General features: G+C 42.3%; 4 protein-coding genes across 5 annotated transcripts; 1 reads left to right on the forward strand and 3 right to left on the reverse strand.

The window, feature by feature from the left end:
* The first annotated feature begins 113 nt into the window (after positions 1-113).
* mlec (malectin) lies at positions 114-7260 on the forward strand. The gene is made up of 6 exons (XM_047591527.1): positions 114-387; positions 803-1023; positions 1514-1692; positions 1959-2135; positions 4934-4991; positions 5131-7260. Exons 2-6 carry the CDS (start codon positions 822-824, stop codon positions 5373-5375), a joined length of 861 nt encoding a protein of 286 aa, XP_047447483.1. The 5' UTR covers positions 114-387; positions 803-821; the 3' UTR covers positions 5376-7260.
* A 1476-nt stretch (positions 7261-8736) lies between these two features.
* On the reverse strand, positions 8737-12395 carry si:ch211-170d8.2 (uncharacterized protein LOC571755 homolog). Its single transcript, XM_047591526.1, has 3 exons — positions 11556-12395; positions 10359-10503; positions 8737-10179 (listed from the first exon to the last, which is right to left on the reverse strand). The coding sequence occupies exons 1-3, from the start codon at positions 11965-11967 to the stop codon at positions 9834-9836; spliced, it is 903 nt and encodes a 300-aa protein (XP_047447482.1). The 5' UTR covers positions 11968-12395; the 3' UTR covers positions 8737-9833.
* Positions 12396-12545: 150 nt separating this feature from the next.
* Positions 12546-18582, reverse strand: hps4 (HPS4 biogenesis of lysosomal organelles complex 3 subunit 2). 2 transcript variants are annotated; one of them, XM_047591525.1, is made up of 13 exons: positions 18468-18582; positions 18286-18367; positions 17824-17914; positions 17576-17719; positions 17360-17467; positions 16966-17082; positions 16488-16582; positions 16324-16396; positions 15130-15254; positions 14330-15011; positions 14101-14227; positions 13674-13785; positions 12546-13385 (listed from the first exon to the last, which is right to left on the reverse strand). In XM_047591525.1, exons 2-13 carry the CDS (start codon positions 18315-18317, stop codon positions 13214-13216), a joined length of 1878 nt encoding a protein of 625 aa, XP_047447481.1. In that variant the 5' UTR covers positions 18318-18367; positions 18468-18582; the 3' UTR covers positions 12546-13213. The 2 variants fall into 2 exon arrangements, 1 of the variants encoding a protein (XP_047447481.1); XR_007113240.1 differs by adding an exon at positions 13920-13990 and having other exon boundaries at positions 13369-13385; positions 18286-18567.
* Positions 18583-20404: 1822 nt separating this feature from the next.
* On the reverse strand, positions 20405-25483 carry LOC125011849. The gene is made up of 7 exons (XM_047591276.1): positions 24322-25483; positions 24023-24197; positions 23560-23630; positions 22396-22569; positions 22222-22319; positions 22077-22148; positions 20405-21994 (listed from the first exon to the last, which is right to left on the reverse strand). Exons 1-7 carry the CDS (start codon positions 24335-24337, stop codon positions 21851-21853), a joined length of 750 nt encoding a protein of 249 aa, XP_047447232.1. The 5' UTR covers positions 24338-25483; the 3' UTR covers positions 20405-21850.
* Positions 25484-25504: the final 21 nt, after the last annotated feature.

Raw genomic sequence — 25504 nt, forward strand, 5'->3', positions numbered from 1 at the left:
ATTTGTTTTGTTTAATTTAAAAGAAAGAAAAGTTCGACTTTTCCCCCCATTAAATATGTCTAATGATCCAGGAAACCTTAACAGGAAGACGTGATTCGACAGAGCAGCTGTCACTCGTGGGAAGCCTGAGGTTAGGTCGAGCTGTTCCGCCTCCTACAAACTGGCAGCCGCTGTAGCTAGCAAGTAGAGCAGATGTTAATTTGGATGCACACACATTGAATGAAAGTCAATGTGGAAGGCTGTGGCCAGCAGCAGCGACTGAGAATATCTGCACACAGTAAAGTTATCTTTCAGTGTAGATGTTAAGCACCTGGTGAGATTTAATCGGAAACAGATAGGCTCACACATTGGCGAGAGATAGATTGAAGAAATTTGTGGAAGGAGACGGTAAGAGACATTTGCATTAACGTTAGCCGGGCTCTCAGTGACCAAGAATTTCTGGTTAGACAGGTATGTTAGCTAGCTAACCTAGCTAACCAACCAATGTTAGTCGCCGCGAATTTATCATTAACCTTCATTGTTTCTCTTACTATCACAGAGGCGACGTGTTGTCATTTTGCAAAGCTTCGCCACTTGTTTCTATTTTAATTTCGCTGACATTTTAGGGATCTGTGTACTGTGAGTAAGTGCTACTGCCGGTGTTGGTCCTGTTAGCATAGTGGCTAACTTACAGATATCATGTTTCATGTCATCTAGACGAGCTGGCTAGCTCCCTACGAGGGTTAATGTAGTGACTTCGTACAACAAATGAATTTATGCCGCATGCAAGCAGATGCCAACGTTGGCTGTCTCTGGTGCGTAGGACCAGGTGGTGAGAGGCGATGCAGCGGGTCACGGCGCAGCTCGTCGCCGGGCTGGTCGCAGCGGTGCTGTCGCTGCTGTCCGGACAGTGCAGGGCGGACGGCGGGGGCCCCAGCCTCGCTGAACGGGTCATCTGGGCTGTAAATGCCGGGGGAGAAGCGCATGTGGACGTGCACGGTATTCACTTCAAAAAGGACCCGTTGGAAGGGAAAGTTGGAAAAGGTGAGTGTGCACTGAGAGCGGTTTCAGTGCTAACATGTGTGCGTGACTTGGATTCACCTGTAAAAGGTGCTGCTGGTTGAGAGTGACATTGTGAAGGTAACTGGAGCAACAGACATTTCCAGCAGAAACCTCTGCATGGTCTGGCTTCCGCAAGTAACTAATGAGGAGTCAGCACTGAGGGTTACAGCCCCGCCCCTCTCAGTGTGTAGCGGAAGCAGGTGATAATATGATCAAACTGACTGCAGAGAGTCATTCTTGGCTTCATTTATGAGGCCGACATACTGTCCTTGTACGTTGGCGAGAGCACAGTGTGGTGCGCTGGTTTGTGGGACGGAAGAGCACAGTCTTACACTGAATGCACGAAAAGGTCAAGGGTTGTGCAATATGGTACTTTACTTCACTTAAATCCTAAGTTTTCCAGTATTGCTGCAATTAAGGAGGCCTTGTGAGCAAATTGCACACCAAGCTTGATGTTATTCTCTCTTTGTAGCATCTGATTATGGTGTGCGTCTGCCAATACTGCGCTCCAGTCCAGAGGACCAGATCCTGTACCAGACAGAGCGCTACAATGAGGACACTTTTGGATATGATATTCCCATTCGTGAGGAAGGAGACTATATACTAGTTATGAAGTATGCAGAAGTTTACTTTGCTCAGTCACAGCAAAAGGTACGACTGCTAACGGACCATATATATTTTAATCATATCGTGTTGTGCTTTATGTGTGCTACATATAGTTCGAATGAAAGTTTCAACACAGTTGTTTAGTTTCGGCTCATTTGACAAGTGAAATTGTCACTTTAAAAACACGTTTCCTGTTGTTTACTTGTACTTGAATGAGTTATCTACGCAGGCCGCTCTATCTATGCGGGTCTGTGTGTGAGTGTTTGAACTGTTAATCATTGCTCTCTCATTGCTGAATCTGTTTTTTCTAGGTGTTTGACGTCCGTCTAAATGGCCATGTAGTGGTGAACGACCTGGATATTTTTGATCGAGTGGGCCACAGTACCGCTCATGATGAGATAGTGGCCTTCTCTATTAGACGGGGCAAGCTGAGCGTGCAAGGAGAAGTGTCCACTTTCAACGGCAAGCTCACTGTGGAGTTTGTAAAGGTGAGTTGTGCATTTGAATTAGCTGAGAAATCGCTGATGAAGAAGTTGTCACATTGCTGAGTTTGCCTAATACATCTGCCTCAGTTTGTGAGGGGGCAGTGATGGCATTTTTTTTTTTTTTTTTGAAAGGTCAGATTTTATTAAAATCTTTCTCATTATATCACAGTATCAAGAGCTTAGGTTAATGATACGGATTCTAACTAATAGACATGTAGGCAAAATGCCTATTCACCCCAGTAAGTGGGGTCCTGGCTGTGTTGTTTATTTTCTTTTATGGATTAGTGTGTGTGATTAATTGAAATGATAACTGGTCTCTGTGTGGTGGATGGAGGTTGGGAATACAGCTAGTAGAGGATTAATGTCCAAGGGGAGTACAGGCATTACTCCCTTTGGAAATTAAATCAACTAGCACTAAATTAGCACTTTGGAAGCGTTAAGGGACTGGACTTAAAGCAACAAAAAAAAAAAAAAAAAAAAACTTTTTAAGAAACGATTTCTCACATTCTTGCTGAGAGATGTGGTTTGTTAAATACAAAGCCTCCTCCCACAGTAACAAAGCGTATCTGAAACACGCCTGCAAATCCTAAACATTACGTCAACGTAACGTATTGTTGCTGTTTAATATGATGACACTGATTTCAGACCTGTGGAATATTGGCATCACAGCCTGTCTAGAAAATGTAGCACATGTAAAACTGAAAGCACATTTACATAATAAACTCCCAGTGTGAAAGTACCTTTTGTCAGCCAGTTTGAGTATGTGGGCTGAGCACATGACAAAGATCAGTCCTAAAGCTGGCTGACCTTTTATCATATTTGTTTACCTTTCATACGGTTTAACTTTGCTCTCACCATTCAACCTGTTAATCATTTGTCTATTTTGTGCTGTTCACCCCAAAATTTAATTACGATTGATATGATCGTTGTTTACTAGGATTTAGGAAAATACATAACGATGAGCCAGTTTCACAGAGTGCCCCATAATAACGTCAGCTTTCCAAACCTCTAACCATAATAGATCTAAATGTTTTACGGGTTCACCTATTGGCTGTCATTAGCCTTCGACTCTCTGTTGTCAGTGCCAGCACCTGGCGTTCGTTGTGAGCAGAGGGAGGCTGCTAGACATGCCACCATTGACCCCACAAGCTTTCCCACCATTTATCTCCCAAAATAGATTGTCTGCCCACTATATATATTCGGCCCAAATGCTGTAGTGTCTTCAAGCTTTCCTCTCGTCCTCCTTGTGTTTTCTTTGGACTTACTCGAATTGCGATTTGACACCATTTGTTCTCAGGTTTCTGATGGAATGAACTGAGGCATTTGTAGCTGTGGTACTTTTTTAATCTTAATTTTAGTCTGGATTCATTGCGAACTCTTAGCTTACTTCAGATGGTCAAGAACCAACAGCCTTCAGACGCTTATGTCTACATATGTTGATTAAATTTGTATTCACACAGGATCAGTATTAGGTCGTCAGTGATTTTAATCCCTTTTCAGTTATAGTAATCTTATTTTTTCCAAATACATAGGTCCTGTGAGAACACTAGTTTCTTGGAAATCGGATTCTGTGATTTGAGTTTGAGTGTTTTTTTTTTTTTTTTTTTTTTAATGTTTTGTTTTCAGTTCTTTTTTCCTGCTTCTTCTCACTTGAGAATTACACCTGAGTATGTCTTTTACAATCAGACCCAGAGTCCACGTATCTTGTGAGGATGCGCCACACACATATATATATTTAACATATTTAATGGGTACATTTCTAAATCACATGACTTTCCCAGCTTGTTTTAATCCTTTGGAAATAGTTCTAAAATCTGTCTGAAATGGGTTGTGTGGTGTTGATGTGAGTGATGTAACCAGTGAGTTATGCTGTTTTGATGAAGTGAATGGGTTTGGAAGTTTAAAGTACGATGGGAAGCCTGTGGTTTATGTTTCAACGTCATTGCTAACTGGAACACGTAATAGAACTGAGACATCTTTAATCTGTGCTTTCCCCCTGCGGCGAGTCAAAATGTCTGTTCCCTTTCCCATTGTCCAGTATCACTTCCCATAACCTGGCGTGTATTACATTTCTCTTTTTTGTCCTCCTTGCTGTCAGTGCGGCAGTATACGATTCATGATGCCCTGCTTCTGTTGCGATATGAATGACTTTTTATTGACTGCTAGCAAAACTGTGAGTGGAGTGGAGAAACATTTTAGCCAGATTAAAATCGAGTTGCCTGCTACAGAACTCTTCAGTATGCCCCCTGTAACTATCGTAATGCATTACACGGTGGCCTATGGTAAACTGTAAGTATAAATATTCCGCAGAATGACTTTGATTTAGAGTTATCTAATCTTAGCCCGTATTACATTATTATATCACAGACAGAAATTCTGCTTTTTGGTTCAAGAGCTACTTACTGACCAATATTGAACGTCTGGCTAGAGGCCAGAGGAAACATTTTCTACAGACACTGATGGTTTCCCTGCAAACCTTAAACAGCTCTAATAAATGGAAGCTGGTAGGTTTGTAGAGCGCAGATACTGTAAGCTAAATTTGTATGGTGGCATACTTAAATATGTTTCTACAGTGACCTCTTTCTTCTTCTTTTTTTTTCTTTGTAGATCATTTGCCATCTTTGATATTTCTCTCTAAAAATAAGTGGGACACACTCCACCATTCTCGAAATCTCAGAATGTTGTCGTACAGTGTGATCAGTTTAAGACAAACATTTAACGAGCACGGTGGGGCGTATCAGGTATGAGCCCTTGTGCTTGTTTTTGGCGCATTTGTTTGACTCATTCGTTCTTTCTTCCAGGGTTATTATGACAACCCAAAGGTCTGTGCGCTCTACGTAATGAAGGGGACATTAGAAGGTGAGTCATGAGATTGCTGGGATTATAAAGTCACGTTCCACCAAGATGCTGCCTTGATAGTAAATCAGTACTAGACATTGTCGTAACTGTGAGGTTCTTTGACCTGAACCAGCTTTACCTTTCCTCACTTAATCAACAGATGTACCAAAACTTCAGCCTCACCCTGGTTTGGAAAAGCCTGAAGAGGGGGAGGATGAGGATGATGATGGTGAACCAGGAGAGGGAGGCGGGACGAAAAAGGTCTCACCAGGTTCGAAGTACAGGGTCCAGTCAGGCCCCCGAACACCAAACCCATACGCAGCTGACAACAGCAGCCTAATGTTCCCCATCCTCGTCGCGTTCGGGGTGTTCATCCCCACACTGTTCTGCCTCTGCCGGCTGTGAGCTAAAACTAGCCGTGGAGGAGATTTCAGGAGCGTATGATGGATGTGGGACTATGACGAGAGAGTGGGGGAGAAACGGGGGGGGAGGGCCGGGTCAAGATGGCAACAGCAGCAGCAGCAGCAGCAGCACAGGTAAAAGCATACACGCAGGATAGAGCTGAAGGCTTGGGGGAAAAATCAGGACGACGGAGGACGAAACGGGACAATAACTCTTTGGAAAGCCACAGCAGGATGAAGCAAACACTGTCGAGTTGTACCATTGTGGAAGGCAAAGCAGATGTAGGAAGTGTTTGCTGCGCGCTTCTTTGTGAATGTGTTTCGCATCCACCTCTGCTGACCTTTTTGAACAATGTTAGTCATTTCCACTCAGAGGCTGGGCAGGATTTACAGACGCCAGTCTTCATGGGTTGACACCACATTTCCGCAGCTAAGGGATGCTCAGGAGCGATTGATCTGGGCCCATTTTGTAAAATAAAAACCTTGTTTTTGTACCGGGTGTAGCAAGGAAGCACACTCTGTTTAACACTCCTGCTCAGCGTCTGGTCACACATGTTACCTTCAAATTGGAAATGGTGCTTCTTTGAAATTGATTACGTAGAATAGATGGTAAATGGAAATACAGTTGCCCCTTCGGAGACTTCTGTTTTTCTCAGTGTGGAAATTATTGTGTCTTTCCATTCAGATCTAGTCGGTCCTTCTGTTGACGTGCCATCATCTGCTTGCCATAAGATTATAAAACAAACCGGCTCTGTAGCTGACTGGCTTATTTGCTGCCTAAGTCATCTTGCCTTTACATAAATATAAGTAGGATTTCACAGATTTCACATCTGTTGGTGATGCGTGGTAATGCATAATAGACATCTTTGGCATTGTTCCACCAAACACTGATTCAGAGCCATAGAAAGCGTCCTCTACAGTGAAAGTTTTTTTTTTTTTTTTTTTTTTTTTTTTTATATATATAAATACCTTCAGTCGTTTTCTTCCAGAATGGGACACCACAGCTGTATTTAGTGAGAGGCAAAGTTTATGCTGTGAAACGCTTACGTCAGGATCATTGCGTTGCTGTTTTATGTGATCTTTGTCATTTCCCCTCCATTCATTAATTCTGCATGCCTTTTTTTTTTTTTTTTGTTCTCCCAAAGAATGCCTTTCTTTGTTTCATTAGGAAATAGAAATATTGGTGGCCTGTTTAATTTGACAAATGGCTTGCTAATTCAATTCTCTCCACGCCTCCGAGGCCATACATCATACACTTAATCTGAAATTGATGAGAAGGGTAATTTATGAAATTTAGTGGAAGAGTCTTTACCCCTTTCAGCGTCCATCGAGGGAGGGTGGTAATTTCTGATTTAAAAAGACGAACGCTGCATTGACTGTGGTGATCCATAAACTTTACTCATCCATCGGATCTTAAACCGAGAGAACGAGCACCTCGGTGTTGAGAGTCGGTCCCGGTCAGTGCGTCCTCCGTGTCGCTCCGTGTGTGTGTGCCACAGGTTTGCTCAGCCGCAGCCAGCGATGAAAAAGCACAACATTAGCTTAAGTAGAAAATCAAATGTTTACCAGATGTTCTAAGTGCAGCAGCGTCATTGAAATGTTCACATTGTCCCCTCGTTAATTTCCATTCTATTGTCTTAAAACATTTTAATGTGGACTTGTACCATTTTGTTGATTCACTGTGACCTTTCAGCGCCATCATGCTACATCTCCTGGTCCTAGAATTTAATGGGCAAACCGGGGACAAAACGTAATCTTAACGCCTTTCTGTTCTTTGAGTTAAAAAGAGAAAAAAGAAAAAAAAATCTTCCTACATGCCTATGTTATCAAAGTCTGCAATGACTGTGTTTCTTTTTTTTTTATTTACTAAAAAGCAGCTTTGTTCTTCAGTTCTGGTTGACCCCTCCAATTTATGTATCTAGTTACCTTCCTTAAGTGCTTAGCTCTACTCCAATGACAATTTTGTAGCTTTGCCTGTTTCACTAATGCGTCTTAAAACCTCAGCACCCTCCTCTTTTGCTCCTCCTCCTCCTCCTCCTCCTCCTCCCCCCAATCACCCTCACCAGTAATGCTGTTTCCACAAGCAGTGCTTGAAAAGTGATTAATAATTGAGGTGTGGTGGATCCTTCCTCACTCCTCGATTCTCCTTCCCATTGTGACTGACGGCGGGCAAGAAATTAGTGCCAGAAAATATCGTATTTTGTTTCTTTCTTTTGTGACTTTTTCATGCTGTAAACCCGACTCATATTTAAGACATGAGCCCCCCCCCCCCCCCCCCCCCCCCCCCCCCCAACACTGAAAAGATGCAAAAAGTTCATTTAGTTTAGCACCAAAGTCACCGTTTCCTGTTCCTCTGGAGTCCTACACAGTGGCGTGTGTATATAAGGTACAAGGTCACACTTTTTATCGTGTGACAGCGGTTTGTTTGTTTTCATCCATTTTGTGTCATAGCTGAGGTGTTAAGGTTTTTTACTTTTTCTTGTGAAGGAGACTTTGTGGCCTTTCTTCTGGGGAGGAATGAGTGTTGGTACAGAGTATAAAAAGAAATTTAACAGGCAGCCAGAGGAACTGACTGTCAAAAAGTCGAATAAAAAAAAAAGTAAATGTCTGAAAATATGGGATCTTCCATTCTATTATATATAATTTAAATCAGAGTGGGGTTGAGCTGGAGATATTTTATAATACGCTTGGATCTGTTTGATTTTTTTCCTCAGGATCTGTTTTATTTGGAGTTTGTAAAACGTGATATTTTATTGGTGTGACATTTTGCACTGCCTCATGTATTTTAAAATGTCATTTTGTTGTATGTTTGTCTTTGTTGCCTTGAATTATTGAATACATTATTCTTTACCATAATTCGCCTTGAGGTTGCTCTTTTGTTGGCTTATATGAAAATGGCCTATCTTTTTTTTTTTCATTTCTTTTTCCTCCTCCCCTTTGTCAAACACTTTTCAGGGCTAGATTTTCATTTTCATTCCACACAAGCGGCTCTCACAGGCACGTCTGTTAGTAGAATTAGTGTATCCTGTGTCTGTTGTTAACCTCAAACTTTCTAGGAGCAAAGCCAGTCAAAACCAAATGGAAATGTTTGCAAGAAAAGTGTGTTAAAAACTAACGTCTGCAACTTATCCCTGAAGAACTGGAGTGGAATGAAGATCAGCTCTGTGTGTGTGTGTTTTTTAATTTTTTTATTTTTTAATTTTCCACATGAGAACCAAAGAATTGCCGTCATTCCATCGAAATTCTTTAACACCGTGTCCTTACATGATGCTAAAAGGTTCTTTGTCTCATTGTTTTTATTCTTCGCCTGGTAAACCATTGAATAAACCAGGGAAACAAACATATCTTGTCATCAGCTTTGTTGACACCACTGTTCTTCTGCCCAATCCTTTAAAAAAAAAAAAAAAAAAAAAAAAAATGTAATCCTAAAAGAAACATCTGAATTTCTCTGTGATTCATGTATATTTGGTTTTCGGCTTATTGCTTTTATTTTTCCACTTTTTTTTTTTTTTCCAAAAGCGACTGAGCACGTGAGCTTAACTTAAACTGAGACAAATTTGAGCAGCCAACTTTTCCATCGTCCAAGCGGCAGACCACAAACCAAAAGGTCTGCCAGCGTTCACACAGAGTGAATGTGTGAGACAGTGAGTGTGTGCTTAACGGGAGTCCTGCGTCATGCAAACACGTGTGCTGGATAAATGAATGCTCTTCTGGGGACTGTAGGCAGCAGCAGGTGGACTGAGAAATGTATCTGAAACCTCTGAACTTCTGACGCGGATGTGGCATATATCTGCACAGTGGGGAAATGCTGATAAATGCTGTCTCTTTTTAATAAATGTGCTATTTTATCAGAACGTGTTGATGCTGTTATTTGACTCCAACACCACTGAGTTGCTTGGTTATTTGGCAGTTATTGGAAGTTTTGGGCTAAATTGAATTTGTCTCATGACAAGTGTTGTGCTTGTAATTTCACACAATCAAAAGTGAGAAGTGTTTAGCACAAAATACCAGTTAACTCAAACGGCTATGTGATCGGGCCTGATCACAGCACATGTACGGGACCTCTGTTTGACCAGGTGTTGTTTTTCCTACCGTATCCCACCAACTGTGCAAAGTTCTTTAAATAAAAGCACATATCTTAAGTTTGGGTCTAAAAGGGGAATGCAGCTGAACCACATTAGGCAACTGAGGAGGCCACACGCGTTTCTCACAAACCATTGTTAGATTTGAGTTTTAATAGCCAAAGAATAACACTATAAACTTACAGTATGGCATATGTACATATATATATTTATATATAGTTTGCGGACATTTATAAATTAATAGATTTGACATTGAAGTGCATCATTTACGTTTAAGATTTTTTTTAAAAAAACAACAAAATTGTTTTAAAAATCTGTTTTTCGGTTAGAGATTGAACAGATTCAATATTCCCAGGACAGAGTCGAGTCCAACTACAACTTCAGCTGTAGTACAGAGCTATGAAGGGGGTGTGAGAGAGGTGAACGCCACCAGCGCCACAAGGCACCACCGATCCAGCCCGACTGCAGCTCAGGACCAAGCTCAGGTCCAGAGGAGGCAGCGCGGTGGTGGCCCCAGCCCCCCGCACATAGCCGTGGGCGTCCAGCAGAGACCCTATAGAGACTTTATCGCCTGGCGCTTCCTCGTCGGAGGAAAACACCACCCGTCGCATGTTTAGCAAGGTGGGGCCTCGTCTGACGCCACCTGCCACCTCCTGCACACTCTGGAATAGGAACAGCAGATCCACTCTCAGCTCCACGGTGTCACCCCGTGACCCCGGACTGTACCTACATGAGGAGAGGGACAACTGAGTTACAACCAGAACTGAGACATACAACAGATCCACACACTCTTTTATGTCTCTGGGAACTTTTAGTGATAACAAATATAAAGAATATGTGAAAATCCAGTAGTAGTAGTAGTAGTAGTAGTAGTAGTAGTAATAAATCTCGTATTGCGTCCATACCTTGTAGGAAGGTTGTGTTTTGCCACAGATGGAAGTACGGGCTGGATGTCCAGGTGTTGCGGGTTGGAAAGTTGAAGGTGAAGCTCAGCTTTCACAACCGTCAGTGACAAAACGTCCCTGGTAAGGACGAACTCCACGTCTGCATCTAGTGGAGATGGGAAGAAGCGGCCATTAGGACTCTGTCAGAGTTACAGTACAGCGTTTCATATCACAGAGCAGCTCAGGTCTGATAAATCCCAGGGATCAGAGAAGGATCTCCACCACGGAGGTGATGTTTTCACTCCTAATGCCTTGTTAATCTGTCAGCAGGATATCTCAACAATTCTTGAAGGAGACATTAAGCCAGCTAAGGCTCATTTGTATGCAGAGAACATAGTCCTCTATACAGCTGCATTAATAAAGGCATTAACATACCACAAACTGCTTTTCAGCTTTCACTGCAACCTCAACTCAAAGAGCAGCTTATTGACAGTCAGTGTGCACGGTGTCGCCATTTCAACGCCATGCATGTTTAATCCGTGGCTCTTTATTGGATATCTTTTGTATGTTTTCTTTCTGCAAAAAATGTGTCCTAATGTATCCTTATAATCTCTTCCTTATATCTTAATTATATGCATCGAAGCTGTCTCCTTCCACCAGTGGCAACCCCTGAAAAACTACAAAACTAAACTCATCCATATTGGGTTTGAAAGTGCTCATCTGGAGATTCAAAATACACTTTGATGATGAAATTCATTTTAACATGTTACTATCCCATACGGCTTGCTGTGTTTGGTACATTCTGATGCAAAACCTAATGGCGTGCCCATTGTAGAAATTCAACATAAATGTGAACAAAAGCAAAAGAACTTCAGTGGTCATTGAGCACAAGTTGCCACAAACTTTTGCTTGGCAGCAATCTTCAGTAGCAACTTGTGGTCAGGTGTTTGTAAGGTTATAAATTATATGATAGTTGAGCAATTCATCAATAGTGTTGGATGAATTGTGATGAATCTGTGTTGTTGGAGCGCTGTTAATGGTTTGAATGCTTTGTATTTATGGACCTAGAATTCATGCCCACGCTCCACATAGGGCTCTGTATATTTGACTGGGCTCAGCCAAGCAGAGCTGCCTGAGAATCTCTTCCAGCATATTCACAGAATAAGAGATAAGAGGTTCAGTCTTGACGTGTGTTTAGCCGGATTTATGTTATCTTACCTCCTCTCATTCGACCTTGAATCCCTTTAACGCTCCTGCAGTTTACTCCTTCTTGACAGCAACGGTAAACCCGTCGGACAAAGTTGAACAGAGACTTTCCCGGGAAAACCAGACCCCGCGATGCTCCGGGAGAAAAGGGCCGAACGCGGAGCTGCAACACGGCTCCATTATCCGCAGGAGCTCGTTGCGTGTTTTCCAGCCAGGGCGCGTCCAGCTCAGCGCACTTCTCCCGGTGCGTGTCTGCGCGCCTCCATCGCCTCAACACGTCCATGCGTAAAGTTGGTTCAGCTGCGAGTTTTGGCTTCTTTGACGCAAATCCCAACGTGTCCAGCGCGCGACCATAAACTCCAGTGTCACCTGTCATCGTCGAGATAAGAAACGAAGCAATCCAGACGCAGTTTAAGGAGGTCATGGTGAAATCCTAGATCCCGGCCTTCACTGGCGAACAACAGGCAGCTGCTTGGCGACGCCAACTCTCCAGCTTTACACCGGCGAGTTCGGTCTCCGTGCTATATACCCCACTGACAATGGGGACAACTTCCCACTTAGAATTTGAATCCTGACCCTCCTCACAGTCGCTGCCCCTCTTTTTTGTCCCTGCCCAACCACCCATTTCACCCCCACAGCTTTCTTTTAATGCGCCTGCATAATGAGGCGCCCCAAAGAGCGCCTACCCCTTCCATTCAAATTCAGCTGGTACTTAGCTAATGACTCTAATTACTCCATATTTAGATCATCAAGAAAGGTCTTATTTACAACACATACGGCACAGAAACATTCGGACACAAATAATATCGTTTTACACGCATGTGCTTGGCTTTTCAAACAGCTTCGTGTGCTCAGTCTTTGGGGTCATTTTAAACCGAAGCATTAAGAATAGTAGCCAGATTACAGGGTCACATGCAGGCCACTGATGTCCCTGGGTCACCTGGTCCCTGTGGTTTTAAACAAGAATTTACCAGAGTAGCTCACATAAGACTCAACAGCGGATCGTGTCTTCATTTTATTTATATCAGTAATAAAACAAGGTATATCAAAGTGAATCTCATCTCAGCAAACGTTTGAATACACTAATATTTAAACGCATGACACAACACAAAAAAAGCAGATCTAATAGTTAAATAAGGAGTTGAAACATTATCTAAAAGGGTAGTTAATTAACCAATACTATTTAAGCAAAGCATCATTTTATACAAAAAGATTGAAGATTTACTTTGTCTTCAGTCTAAACTTCTAAAAATACAAACAAGGCAATGGAATGTGCAAATAAAGAGGAAAGCTTGCAGACTGTGTGCTGTGTGCAAACATGAGCTAAATATGTCAAAAATAACTGTTATAGATACAAAAGCTGACATTTTTTTTTTTTAGCACAGAAATAAAATCGGGCTCAAACAAACACAACCTGTGACTAAAACTCATATTAAACGTAGCCTATGAAACCTCACAGCCAATGACCATTTCTCTCCATCGATGCAAAAGTATATTTATGATACATAATTAAAAATCAAGCGGACGCTATCAGCTGAATAAAAGGTGAAGCTTTAATCCTAAAATGTCCTGGTTCAGAATTTGTTTTTCGGTGTACTTACAGGACAGATCATTTGTTCATTAACAGCAATTGTTGAACCCTGAGAGCGGGCGTCGTGACGCTGTTCCCGTCAGAGAAGGTTAACCCCGTGTTTCAGCAGTCTGTGTCGGGCCTTGCTGGGCAGAGAGAAAGCGCTGTCCTGGTGGTTAGGGATGCCTGAGTTCCTCAGCGAGCCCCCTTGCTGCTGAAAGTAAGTCTCCTGGGCCACACTGCGGGTCCCATACACAGCTGCTCCGGCACTCCTGCGGTGAGATGTCACGCACATTTACATTTCAAGCTTGTAGATTAATGACACGCAACAGAGAACGGCAAAATTCCGTAATAAAGAAGCCAACAATTAGCGGAAAGAGTTTCTTTGCCGGAACATGTGAGTTGTTGGAGTGGGATTTGTGCGAGTTAGAGGAATTTAGGGGATTAGTGGGATGTGATGATAGAGATGATAAAGTGACAAATCCATCCCCCACCCCCATTTTCTACTTGAGAGGAACAAGAAATCCCCCCAACCACCACCACGTCACTGCCATGCTGACCTGATAATAGCCTCCTGCAGAGTTTCAGTGTTACAGAAATGGGAGTGAAGAAGTGATGTGGCCCTGACAAAAGGATGCTCCGGGGCTCCCCCTGGTCGGCCAGACAGGTTGGCTGCAGAGACAAACAATAACAGCGGCACATTAACCTGGACAGCCATGCCTACCGCACAAAGGAATGCTGATCACACTCTTACTAATTAGCAGTTAGCTCATGCAAAGACAAATATAAACTACCAAACCCCCCACCTAGATCCCCAAGTAGAGATGCTAGGGCTCGTAGGCTACTCGCTCTAGCAGTAAAGTGGAGAATAGGGAAGCTGGAAAAGACAAACGTTTTAGAAATAACAGAGATGAAAAAAGATGAGGAAAAAAGGGCAAGAATGGGAAGCACCACCGAGAGAATACAACGTTTTTATGGGGGCCCTACTTGTCAGCGTGCTCTGAATGCAGTCAAAATGAGCAAAGATGTAGGGTCCTGGAGCACCTGGGGCCCCTGGAGCAATGGTCCTTAGATGGGCCTCCAGTCCATTGAGTGAGGCCAGACTGCTGTGATACTGGACACAAGCAAAAATAAAGACGAGGTTGACACACCTAATGCTAGCATTACCAATGCAATTTAGCTGCAGTCACAGAAAAACTGGATATTTTTTCCTCACCACTTCCTCCATGGAAGCTGTGTCACTGAGGAAATGAGGCTCCACCAGCAGAGCCAGCACCAGGCCCTTCACCCGGTGCATGTACAGCGTCATGGGGATCAGTGGGTTCTCCTCTAAGTCGTTACAAGCACTGGAAAGTGAAGAGGGATCCCTCATCTCTGCCTTGCGCCCCTGAGCCCTCCCACAACAGACTCGCCTGTCTCCGGCCTTCACCTTATCATCTTGTGACTGTTCAGTCCTGGGCTCAGCCTGTCGGAATTCAGACACCGTCTCACACGACGCATCTCCACCTCCTCCACCTCCATTTAGATAGGAGTTTTTTCCAAACACTGCGCTGTCTCCTCTGTGTATCTGGCTCCCACCACATTCACTGTCGTGAAAACTGTGATAATGTGACTTCTCCAGTGCTTCCTCCTCAGCTTCATGGGTTTGTTTTCCATTTGAGAAAGAAGGCTTGAATGACTGTGGTGCAGGGTTGAGTGAATCGGGAGTGCTCTGAGATGGAGCCGGACTAAACACAAAGGCATCCGATTCTGACAAGTGGGGGCTGAAGGACACTTTCTGAGGAGACTGGGAGGAACTCGAATCAGAACGCTCTGACTCGGAAGAAGGTCCGTCAGATAAAGTTCTTGATAAACGAGTCTTCTTTCGGGGAGCATCTTTTTGCGGAGTAGAATAGGAACTAGAAGGAAAAAGGTTTGGAAAAAGTGAGAATCCTCATTTTAAGAAGCCTGTGTAAGTCAAAATACAAACACCCTCTGTAAATGATTTAACGAAACATCAGGAAGGGAGGACAGCACCTGAATTCTTTGTCGACCGGGGCAGACTGTAGGTACTGGAGTTCGGACATGGTCAGGAACACGGCTGTGGAGCTGACTGCACTGCCAGATGGGCTGGAGGTGCTCTGTCCATTGAGCCTCTGGGCCTAAATCAAAAATTAAACACCGGCTTGTGTTTTTTTTCCCCCCGTTAAAGTAGTTCTATGTTTTATGGGGTTTCCTGCCAAGAGTTGGATGAAGGTGAACACGTAGCATCGAGACTAGAAACCAGGGGAAACCACTTGACTATATAAAAATGGACATCACCCACAGGACCCGTGAAGAGAGGGTTTGAAGTGTAAAGCTCCAGCCATCGATATATTTGCAGTACCTGATTCTACCTAACTCCCAGGACATTATAAAAGGAGGAAAGAAGAGGAAAGAGGAACGCAAATAGAGCACAGAGGCGGGCGGTTGATGCCTAGGCTGAAAGCTAGGAACCTGAGACAGCACCCACCTTTCAATCAAAGCAGCCACCCCCTTAATTATGCATTACTTTAGGAGCAGATACACCAGCCATGGGGGATGTCACTGCTGTGGGGTGGGGGTGCCTGGTCTGGCCTAGGTGGGTGGGACATGTCTAAGCAACATCCACACAAATGCCAGGTCCAAATGTTTAACAACAGAACACTGAATAGACACAAGTCTTCAATGATATTTACTTCTCCTGTCATGTGGTCATAATGTTATGGCTGTCTGGTGTATAATTTAAATGGCTGGGTTATATAAAAAGAATCCACCATGTACAAGTAAATTAACTACAGAGAACAACACAGTTTGTTTATATCGGCTATAAAATTGAACATTTCATTACACGACTGGCTAACTAAGACTGACTAAGACTGACTAAGGGACTTTTGGCTGCGTTGACTTTATTTCCAGCCCTGGAAGTTGCTGCTCAGCTACACAATTTGATTAGCATCAACTCCGGCACAAAACCACTGCGTAACGGATGACTGATATTTTTACACTGGGTTTCTCATACAGTTTCAATAACGTGGCGTTTAATAGGTTATGGAGTGTCAGCTCAACAGAAAATGACTCCCACCTCGTGTTTCATGCACAAGCATGACAGCGACACTAATCCTGTGTGGGTCAGTGTTATGTGCGAAACTACCACGTGAATGCTGATTGCTTGGGGACGCTTGGAAAGATCTAAGAAAATATTTGTCTTACCTTGGTATATGTTTCACTCTCATGAACCATGACCTTCATTGTGAGCTCTGGAGACATCTGTGTGCTCACAACTCTTTGGAGACGAGACAAGGACAGTTAAGATTTTAGAGCCCGTCTTTTAAAACATAAAAAGCAAGTAACCATCCTACTTGACGTCAGCTCACCTTCCTCTGAAGAGAATACAGCCCGCCAGCACTAGAGGGCAGCGCTGGCAGGCCTGGAGAATGAGGGCAGCTTTGAGCAGGAGTAGTGGGTCAACCTAAGAATCACAAGTGTTGGCTTTCATTTCACATAAAACACTTAAAAGCGTTAAAGGTGCATTTGTGAGTCTTGTGAATATTGGAATATTATGTTTTTATGTTATTCTGTTAACTGCATTACGAAAGGCTGCGCATGTTACAGCTTGCGCTTTGCAAAAGCTACAAAAATTGCACAACGAAACCACAGTTTTTACATTTTTTCGGTTTTCTGTGCATACAATAAATATGTAAAAATGTGCCTCCGTGTGTTTGTCTAGGAACACAGAGCAGAACTTAGAACGCCACGGGGCATTGTGACAGTCATATCCTGTTTGCAGTAGCAGAAGTAACTGAAAAGCCACCGCGGGTCAAAAGCAGAACTCTGAGAGCAGCTTGTACGTACGTTGGTTGGATTGATGGTCCTCAAGCAGCTAAAGATGTGATAGAGCTCCGAGGAGCCTGACAGCAGGTGTGAGAGGTACCTCGCCCATCGCGCTGCCAGAGTTTCCTGACTGTTCAGCTTCAGTGCAAAGCAGAGTCCAGATTAGAGAAAGCAGAGACAATCTATGCATAACTGACCTCAATTCTTGCCATACAGATATTAAATGAATGCACTGTGAAACGCAACTAGAATCGACAATACTAAATATTTACTGTGTGTCACTGTTTGATTCTTCATTTTAGATTTCGTCAACTGGCCTCCCTTAAAACTGAGACTTTCAGCCCAAGTGGGACAAACCAGACATCCAAAATACAGGACTAATGTAGAATTATTATTGTAGTGTTATTAACTGCACCTGATAGCTCTGGTGGACAGATCCGTTGTAAAAACAATAGAGGTTTATGAGCTGTTCCAGGAGCTCACAGACACTGACAGTGGGGACCTCCATTGAGCAACCCAGAGCCTGGCAGAAAAGAGAAGTATTCATATTAAGAAAAGAAATAACACGAAAGTATAAGTTAGAAACATCTGGATGAGCTGCTGGTGCTGGTCCACCTGAGAGCTCACTCACCCAGAAGAAGTCATCCTTCATGCGAATGGCGAACTTGATGGAGCGCAGCCTGAGTACGCGTACGGAAGAGGAGGAAAGCTCAGAGACGCAGCGGCTCACACCGACGAGCTGGCCGCAGAGCAGCTCCTGCTTATCTAAAGGAGTCTGACACAGATAAGTGCAGTGACAATCGACATTAGCTATGGCACTGCACGCTGTAAAAAATATGAGTCAATCTTTGAACTCGTGGACGTGTGTGAGAGTCAGACCTCTTCAGGGTAGAAGTAGCAGATTCCCTCTCTCGTTGGGTCGCCCTCTCCTCTGACCTTGGAGCCGTCATAGAGGAAGAAATAACTACACCTGCAAAATGAAAACATGACTGAGTGTCTACATTGTTTTAAAAGGAATGGAAAGCAAGCACAGTTAATGGAATAGGATATCTATGGTTCTAGTCAGTTTAGTATAGTCAGCCTGACATTAAAAGAACAAAACAAAAAAACAAACATATTCCAAAATGTATTGTTGTTGTGAAGGTCTTAAGCCAGCAAGCTATAAATGACAGTCCCTGCACTCTACAGACGTGTGTTTCAGTAATAATGTTGTTTCATCTCATCTCAAGAGCTGCAGGATTTGACAGAAGTTACAAAGTCGACAGTGTCAATCCCACAACCGGTTTCTGTAGCTGCTAGCGAGCACCAGCAGCTATTCAGGAAAGTTTCAGTTAACCTTACCTTCTTGAGTCTGGCGGCATAAGATCAGCCATCAGTTATCTTGCACCCATTCACATTCACTCCAGCAGCCCGAAGATGTACTCTGACCAAAGGCAGAACCGAATATTTTAAGCGCTAAACAGACTCGGTTCAAACTATTTTTAAGCACGAACCCGTTACGAGTCGGGAAACATGTATCGTACCGAGGTTTTGAAGCCACTGTTTACGTCCTGCTCGCCATTACGATGATTCACTCCCGTAGAGATCTGTAGTGGTGGTGGTAGTGCCACTGGAGGAATGCGGGTCAGTCACACGCAGTGGAAGTCATGTGAAAGTATGGCAGGCGAACAGGGACACACTTGTTCGTTCTAAATAAACTTTTTTTTTTTTGGTTTATTGCCGTGAAGAGTTGAGGCTTACGAAATAAATGAATACAAAATCAAATTAAAAATCGTATCATAGACAAACTCCATGAAATTCTCAAAGCACCTAAATAACTGTCATACTTTAAGTTAGGTATGGAAAGTCAGCGGTATGAGGTTATGCATTGCTGGTGTACAGTGAACGCAGCATTATGTAGTTACTTCTGGGCATCTGATTCGGTTTTATAACAGCGATATTTACACACAATTATTACTAATGTTGTGAAATTATATATCATGGAAACAACCAACTCAAAGTATCTTAAAGCATACTCCAAATAAAGTCACATATCAATTTATTAAGTACATTAGTGAAAAGAAAGTGCTATAATACAACAGCCCTGCTCTAAATCTTAGCTTCGTGGAGGTTGTGTTTTTATTTTGAAGGCTGTGGTTTGTAATAGGCTACAAGTGAATTATATTGCCTATTATGTTGACAGTGAGCTAGGCTAAATTCCAGAAACACTTTTGTGCTTGATTCAATCCAGTTTAACAGCACAACAAACTACATAATTCAACAATCCTACATAAAAGAGATCGTACAGTTGAATCATCACCTTAAGTTTTGAAGATAGTTTTCCACTAGGGGTAAGGGAGTGTACTTTTCCACAGGATTTGAAAAGCCTAAACTATGTATTACCAATGTCCCATACGATGTGTACTTATTTGTTTATTTGAGATTTCACAACACTAAATACATACATTACACGTTCACAGTAACCTTGAGTGCCATGAAAGGCGCCCTACAAATAAAATTTATTATCATTATTATTATTAAAGCTCTGTGTGCTGTGAAAGCCTAGAATATATCTACTCACAGGCTTGTCCGCCACATCAAAAAAGTCACGTGTAATTGGCTTGACCTTTACAAAAATAGTGATTTACATAAACTGATATTACTTTGAAAAGCCCTTCACTATCAGTCGGAATAAGGTGAGACATTCAAGTTAGTAAAACAATTATAGAACTTGTTTAATTAGCTTGTGGTAAATTAAAATAATATACCTTGGGGGTAATAATCTCTTCGTCCACATTAAGTCATTTTTACAGGCGCACTTGCTGACCTGAGAGGTGCTTGACTGCAGTAAAATATATTGGAGGTTTTAATTAATTTAAAAATAAATAAAAGACGGCCAGCCACATCATGTCCACGGGTGAACACTTGCTTACACTGATTATGTTGCGATATTAATGGGCAAGTAAATGCATCTTGATTGTGTTTCCCTTTGAAGCCATGATGGATCCTTTTTCAGTGCTCGATTATCGGTGGCTTGTAGGTGAACAGGGAACGCGCACGGCTCCGTCAGCCAATGGCCGCGCGAACCTCCGGCCAAACTGTACTGGAGAGATATATGCGTGCATGTCACCTCTTTTAGACGAAAGCGGCATTGAAGTTCATATTTTATATTAACCCTCAATTATTGTAGGATGGTGTGTGTTTTCAGTGGCGAGTGTGTCCGCCATTTTGAATTTCGGGCAAATCTGCAGATTATAGCAGAGTCGCTGGAAGACGTCCAGGGCTGTCAGGGGACGCGCACAGAGCACCGCAGGATCAGTTCATGTGTACCATTCTTTAACCCTCTCACTGTACAGCCCTATGATTCATTTTCTAATCTTAGCAGAGATATGGCTCCCATCGTCAGACTTGGGCTGGTATGCTTCAGAAAATTTCACAAACATTTAATCAGCATCATGATTGTAGGAAAGATTTCTCCACATTTTGCAGTCGTGGACTGTTTGAGTCCCCACCAAGCATTTAATCCACGAGATTCAACAAAGTCAACAAACAGGAACCTTCATGCCCTACAAACTAGTCTGTATTGTAGTCAGTGCAAACAAAACTCAGGAACATAACAAATAAAACATAACATAAATAATACACACAATTATAGCGATTCCATTAATATAGTAAAACCAACTCACAAAGAATCACTACTAAATTTCATATAAAAATATAACTGAAAGCTAGACAAAAGTACAGCTAAGATGGTAAAAGCTTGGAAACAGAATGACTCTTAACCCATTCCTGGCACACAAATAAAACATAATGGCTTTGTTAATTATGTGGAAGTTGAACATATTGAAATATTGACCAGTAGATACATAAAGAAATACAAACCAACCGTTTTCTTGTGGCTTATTTAGAATGACCTTTTGCATCAAAATTGCAGGTTCCACCACATTTAAATTAGCCTGGTGGTGGTGGTGGAAATGTAGCTTATATTTTGGTACAAGTACAGCAATTTGAGCAACACTAGCTCATCTGTTGGATCGAACCTCACGGGTCAGCCCTCACTTTCCGCATGCATCAGTGAGTCCATGGTCCTGCTGCCAGTTCACTATACCCTCCTTGGACCACTTTTGATCCTTGACTGACCACTGCAAGCCAGGAATGATCCCACAAGAGCTACAGTCTTATCTTCACATTTTGTTTCTTAAAAATTGCCTAAACCTTTCCAATTGTCCCTTTTTTCCACCTGTAACATATCAACTCTGAGGATAAAATATTTACCTACTGCCTGATACATCCAACCAACTGATAGGTGTCCTGAAAATGAGGTAATCAATTTTCTTCACTTCACATGACAGTGGTCCTAATGATATGGTCCTAATAATTGTCACGCCTTTTGTCTTTTAATATTCTCAAACCACAAATAAAGTTCTGCTGAAATGAAAGCCATACATTGTTTCATGAATAGATTTTAAATCCCCTGTGCTAGTGAATGGTGACCCTACACAACTTGTGTCAAGGCCCCATGTGATGGCTCCAGACAGGCTCCACTTACCGTACAAGCCTTTCTGTGTAATGTTCCTACGCTGAACCCTTGCTGGGCCTCAAAGCCTGCTTCGAGGCAACTCCTGCTAGGAATGAAATGACCTCCAGATAACCAATAGAAAGTTTTCAGTATTGCCAGTATTGACTGAGGATTGCCTTAATATTTTAAGTGTTGCTGCATGTGCACGGTGTCACAATGCAAGAATAGGAAAGAGTCTGACACAGCTTGACCAGCACATGAAGGCAGAACTACAAGAGACATGCCTGCTTTCTACTACAGCAGTTAACTGCTACTTACAAACACCAGTGTGGCTGTCCTAAGTTAAACCGTCTTACCTCAAAAAATTAACGTAACATGTTATTAAGGTAAAAAAAATAAATAAATCAATCACATCAGCTGCTTATCAAGTAATAAGATTTCTTTTTCAAGCTTCCTCATCTTCAGTGCTCTGTATGCCATCTCTTGGTCCCGGTTCTCCATCTCCTTTCTGAGGTAACAGCAATACAGGGACTTTACGTCTTCTGTCTGCTTCTGTGGACAAAATCAAATGACACAACATGTTATTTATATCCTGCACTGTTACCATCATCCTGTGCTGACAAATGAGCCTTACGTGCGGACTTCTTTCACCAGTTGCTGCGCCTGCTGAGTTGGTGCCCTCCTGGAAGCTGCTATTGTGCACGTCCTACAAAAAAAATAATATAATCTGTGCATATGGCAGATAATCAAATAGAAGTAGCATATTTAGAAACACTTACCCTTTCAAAATGAGTGTCACTAACATCTGTTTCATCGCTGCTCAAGCTCTCTGGTTCAGTCTTTGTTACCGGTAGGAGGAGGACAGGATGGCCTGATACTGCAGAAAAATTAAATTAAGCTGCAATATGTGCTAAATTCCAGAGCGGCGTTCATGAAGGATGAACTACACCTACCATTCATAAACGAACTGTCAGATCCAGTAATTAGTTCGCTGCAAGCACCTCCAGGGAAGACCTCAACTCTTAGCCTGCTGTCTCTGTGATGCAGCACGTCCTCCTCAGCTGAGGTCAGAGAGGGGGTCGCAGAGCCCCCGTCGTCCCTCATGATCTCGGAATACCTCCTTTTTGCTGCGTACGTAAAGATTTGAGAGTTTACAAAACACACTCCCAGACATTTCAAAACTGAAACAAAGACTTTCACTGAGTGGCTGAAAATGTATTGAGACCCTAAACCACATAAAATAATGAGAGTTACTATTTGACCATTATTACCAGTGCACACATCTAAAGGCAGGGTTTAAATAATATAGTAAACTGAAGAGGAATTTTATCTATAATGATGCTTAATAGTAGACCAACGTCACAGAAAATTGGTCTTTAAGTAATTAATGCATATGCAGATAAATGTGGCAATGGTACACCGTGTGTAATTGAAATGTACTGTTGTTACAGGAAGGCAATTAGCTGGAGAAATTAGGCTACTGTCTTTTTTACCTCTTCTCATGAAATGATTGTGACAATATGATTCAGATAAATATGAATAGAAAGACAAATATGTTTGAAAACATAATTATTCCAACTCTACGGGCATCTGTGTACACTTAAATAGAGAAAAGGTACCTCAAAACTGAGTAATATATCACCCCCTTCTGGTTGCTAAAGTGTACGACCCCTCATCGGCTCGGGCAAGTCAGTCGTTGCTGGTCGACCTAAAACTCACCCCGACTGATGCATAGAGGCAGCCTCAGTGAATGACTCACTGTAGACAACTGGACTTACTTTGCGGTCTAGTCCAGGCCCAGACACTATCATTTGAGTTTCAAGGAGCCACTGGTTTAGGTTTAATAAAAACCTAAACCAGTCATTTAGAACTGGAGGAGTAACTTGAATGAGTGGTGAAACGTCTTCAAGAAAACTTAAACAAGTCCAGTTGCCTTTGTTTTGGCCTTAGTTTTGGCTTTGAGACACGAGGAACTGGATGACTGAGAATCTTAACAGACACACTGGCCCTGATGGACGGCACGGTAGAGTGTAAATGGATGTTAGTTTAAACATTTAAGTCCCATTCTCCAGCTTTATATACGCCACTTGAGTGAGTATTACTTGCAGTAAGAATACCTGTTTGCACAATGTTCTTGTGTTTTACTTTCACTTGCTGCCATGTCCTCTTGTAGCCACTGTCTGACACCCTGTGGATCATGAAGAACAACAATCAAGGGTCGGGACTGCACCCAGGGGCTGAGCAGCATTAAGTACACTTACTTGGCTCACTAAAGGCTGTGGTGTGTAGAACTATTGAAATCGAGTTGTACTGACTTCGAATCTAAATAATATAAAATACTCTTATGTTTAATTCAGTGCAGTTTAACAGCACCACAGGTTACGTCCTCAAATCTGATCATACATTTAAATTACCACCTTCTTATGTTGTTTCAATATAAACCAAACGGTCCCAAAGAGGAATTTAGTACAGGACTGTCACATTACGATGCATTTGTTTTCACTAACAGACCCAATGAACCGCCAAGTGAGTGTACATTCAAGATAAATTAAGAACAAACATATTAATGACAATTCTTACGCATTTATTTTGTCAGCAATTCTCTGCCAGGCTTCCACTCTCAGTTTAGAGGCAGTGGTGGTGTTGGATTTAGCCGTCAGTACCCCTCTCTCTTCTTCATACAACTTCAAAATGAGTTCCTGCTCTTTAGAGCTGAAAAAATGGGCCCTCTCCTGTTTTCTCATCAGCTGGTAATCTATATAAAACAAATACAATGAGTGAGCAAGTAAATGTATATTTATATACGAGTCGGAAACGTGTCTGATGATTGATGCATTTGTACAGTTTCGGCTATGAGGTCTGGAAGAAGGTCTCCTCACCTCTATCTGCGTTCATTGAAAGAGCTCCTGGTTTCGGCGTTCGACTAATCTCTCCTTTTTGGCAGGGCGGGTGCGCGCAGTTATCCGAGATGTTTCAATGCCAGATTTAATAATCAAATCGTAATCCAAGGTCGCCACAAACAACTGGAGCCGAGTTTAATCGCCGCGACAGTTAATTGCGAGACGATCCAGATAATCAGTGAGTGTCTAAACGACGGCAGCGAGGGAGAGATAACCGGTGTCATAAAGATGTATACCAGCAGGCTTTGTTAACCCAAGATTTACTAATTCGGCTTAAGGCGCGTTCACGTGAAAGGGGTGGAGACTGTAACAAAGAGCTAGTCACGTGCTCCATCAACTAATAACAGATCTAACAGTTACTACAGATGTCCGCGTCTTTACTATTCGCTTTTAAAGGGGTTTGTATTTTCCCTGTGGGCTTTTAAAGATGTCTGGCGTAACAGCTCAAGTGGCCATTGTATGATTTTAGTGAGTGTAAAAAATAAAATAAAATAAAAAAAATAAATAAATGGATAAACTCAAGTCTGATGTGAAAGAGCTGAAATTATGAGCAATATGGCTGAAGTGGCTGCATAAGGTCTGGTACTGCACAGCTGCTGCAAGTTTACTGGGGCAAATATAATGGAGTAAAAATGTCAGTGATGAACATATTTCATCAAGCTGCAGAATGGCCACAAAAATAAATAAATGTTATGGTTAGTTAATTAAATGTAACTGCTGCAATCATGGTTTGCCTTATTTGCTTCGAGTGAATTCACCATGTCCTCGATTTAACATTTGGCCACTTCCAGATGCAGACCTTAATTGGATAACAATGATGCACATAATGTTGGTTAATGATTCAGGGAACAAGAACCTAATAACATTTCAGAGTATAATTTGAAAACGGGACAATATTTCAAGTTGTTCTGTTAAACAGATCTACAGTGACTGCCTGGCACTAGACGGAGAGTGAAATATATCCTGTGTGGGTTAACCAAGTGTGTGCCAAATATGTACATGTAATTTAGATTATGAGGAGACTGCTGGTAGTAAAGTAACATGTAAAGTTGCACAAAAAAACATTTTTTCTGCCTTTGGAAAGGTTAAGAAAACAAACAAACAAAAAAGAAACATTCACTGTGATCCAATTGTTCTTATTGTCCCAGTAAACTCCACCAAA

The sequence above is a fragment of the Mugil cephalus genome, chromosome 8 (assembly GCF_022458985.1).
Source record: "Mugil cephalus isolate CIBA_MC_2020 chromosome 8, CIBA_Mcephalus_1.1, whole genome shotgun sequence".
Lineage (NCBI taxonomy): Eukaryota > Metazoa > Chordata > Actinopteri > Mugiliformes > Mugilidae > Mugil > Mugil cephalus.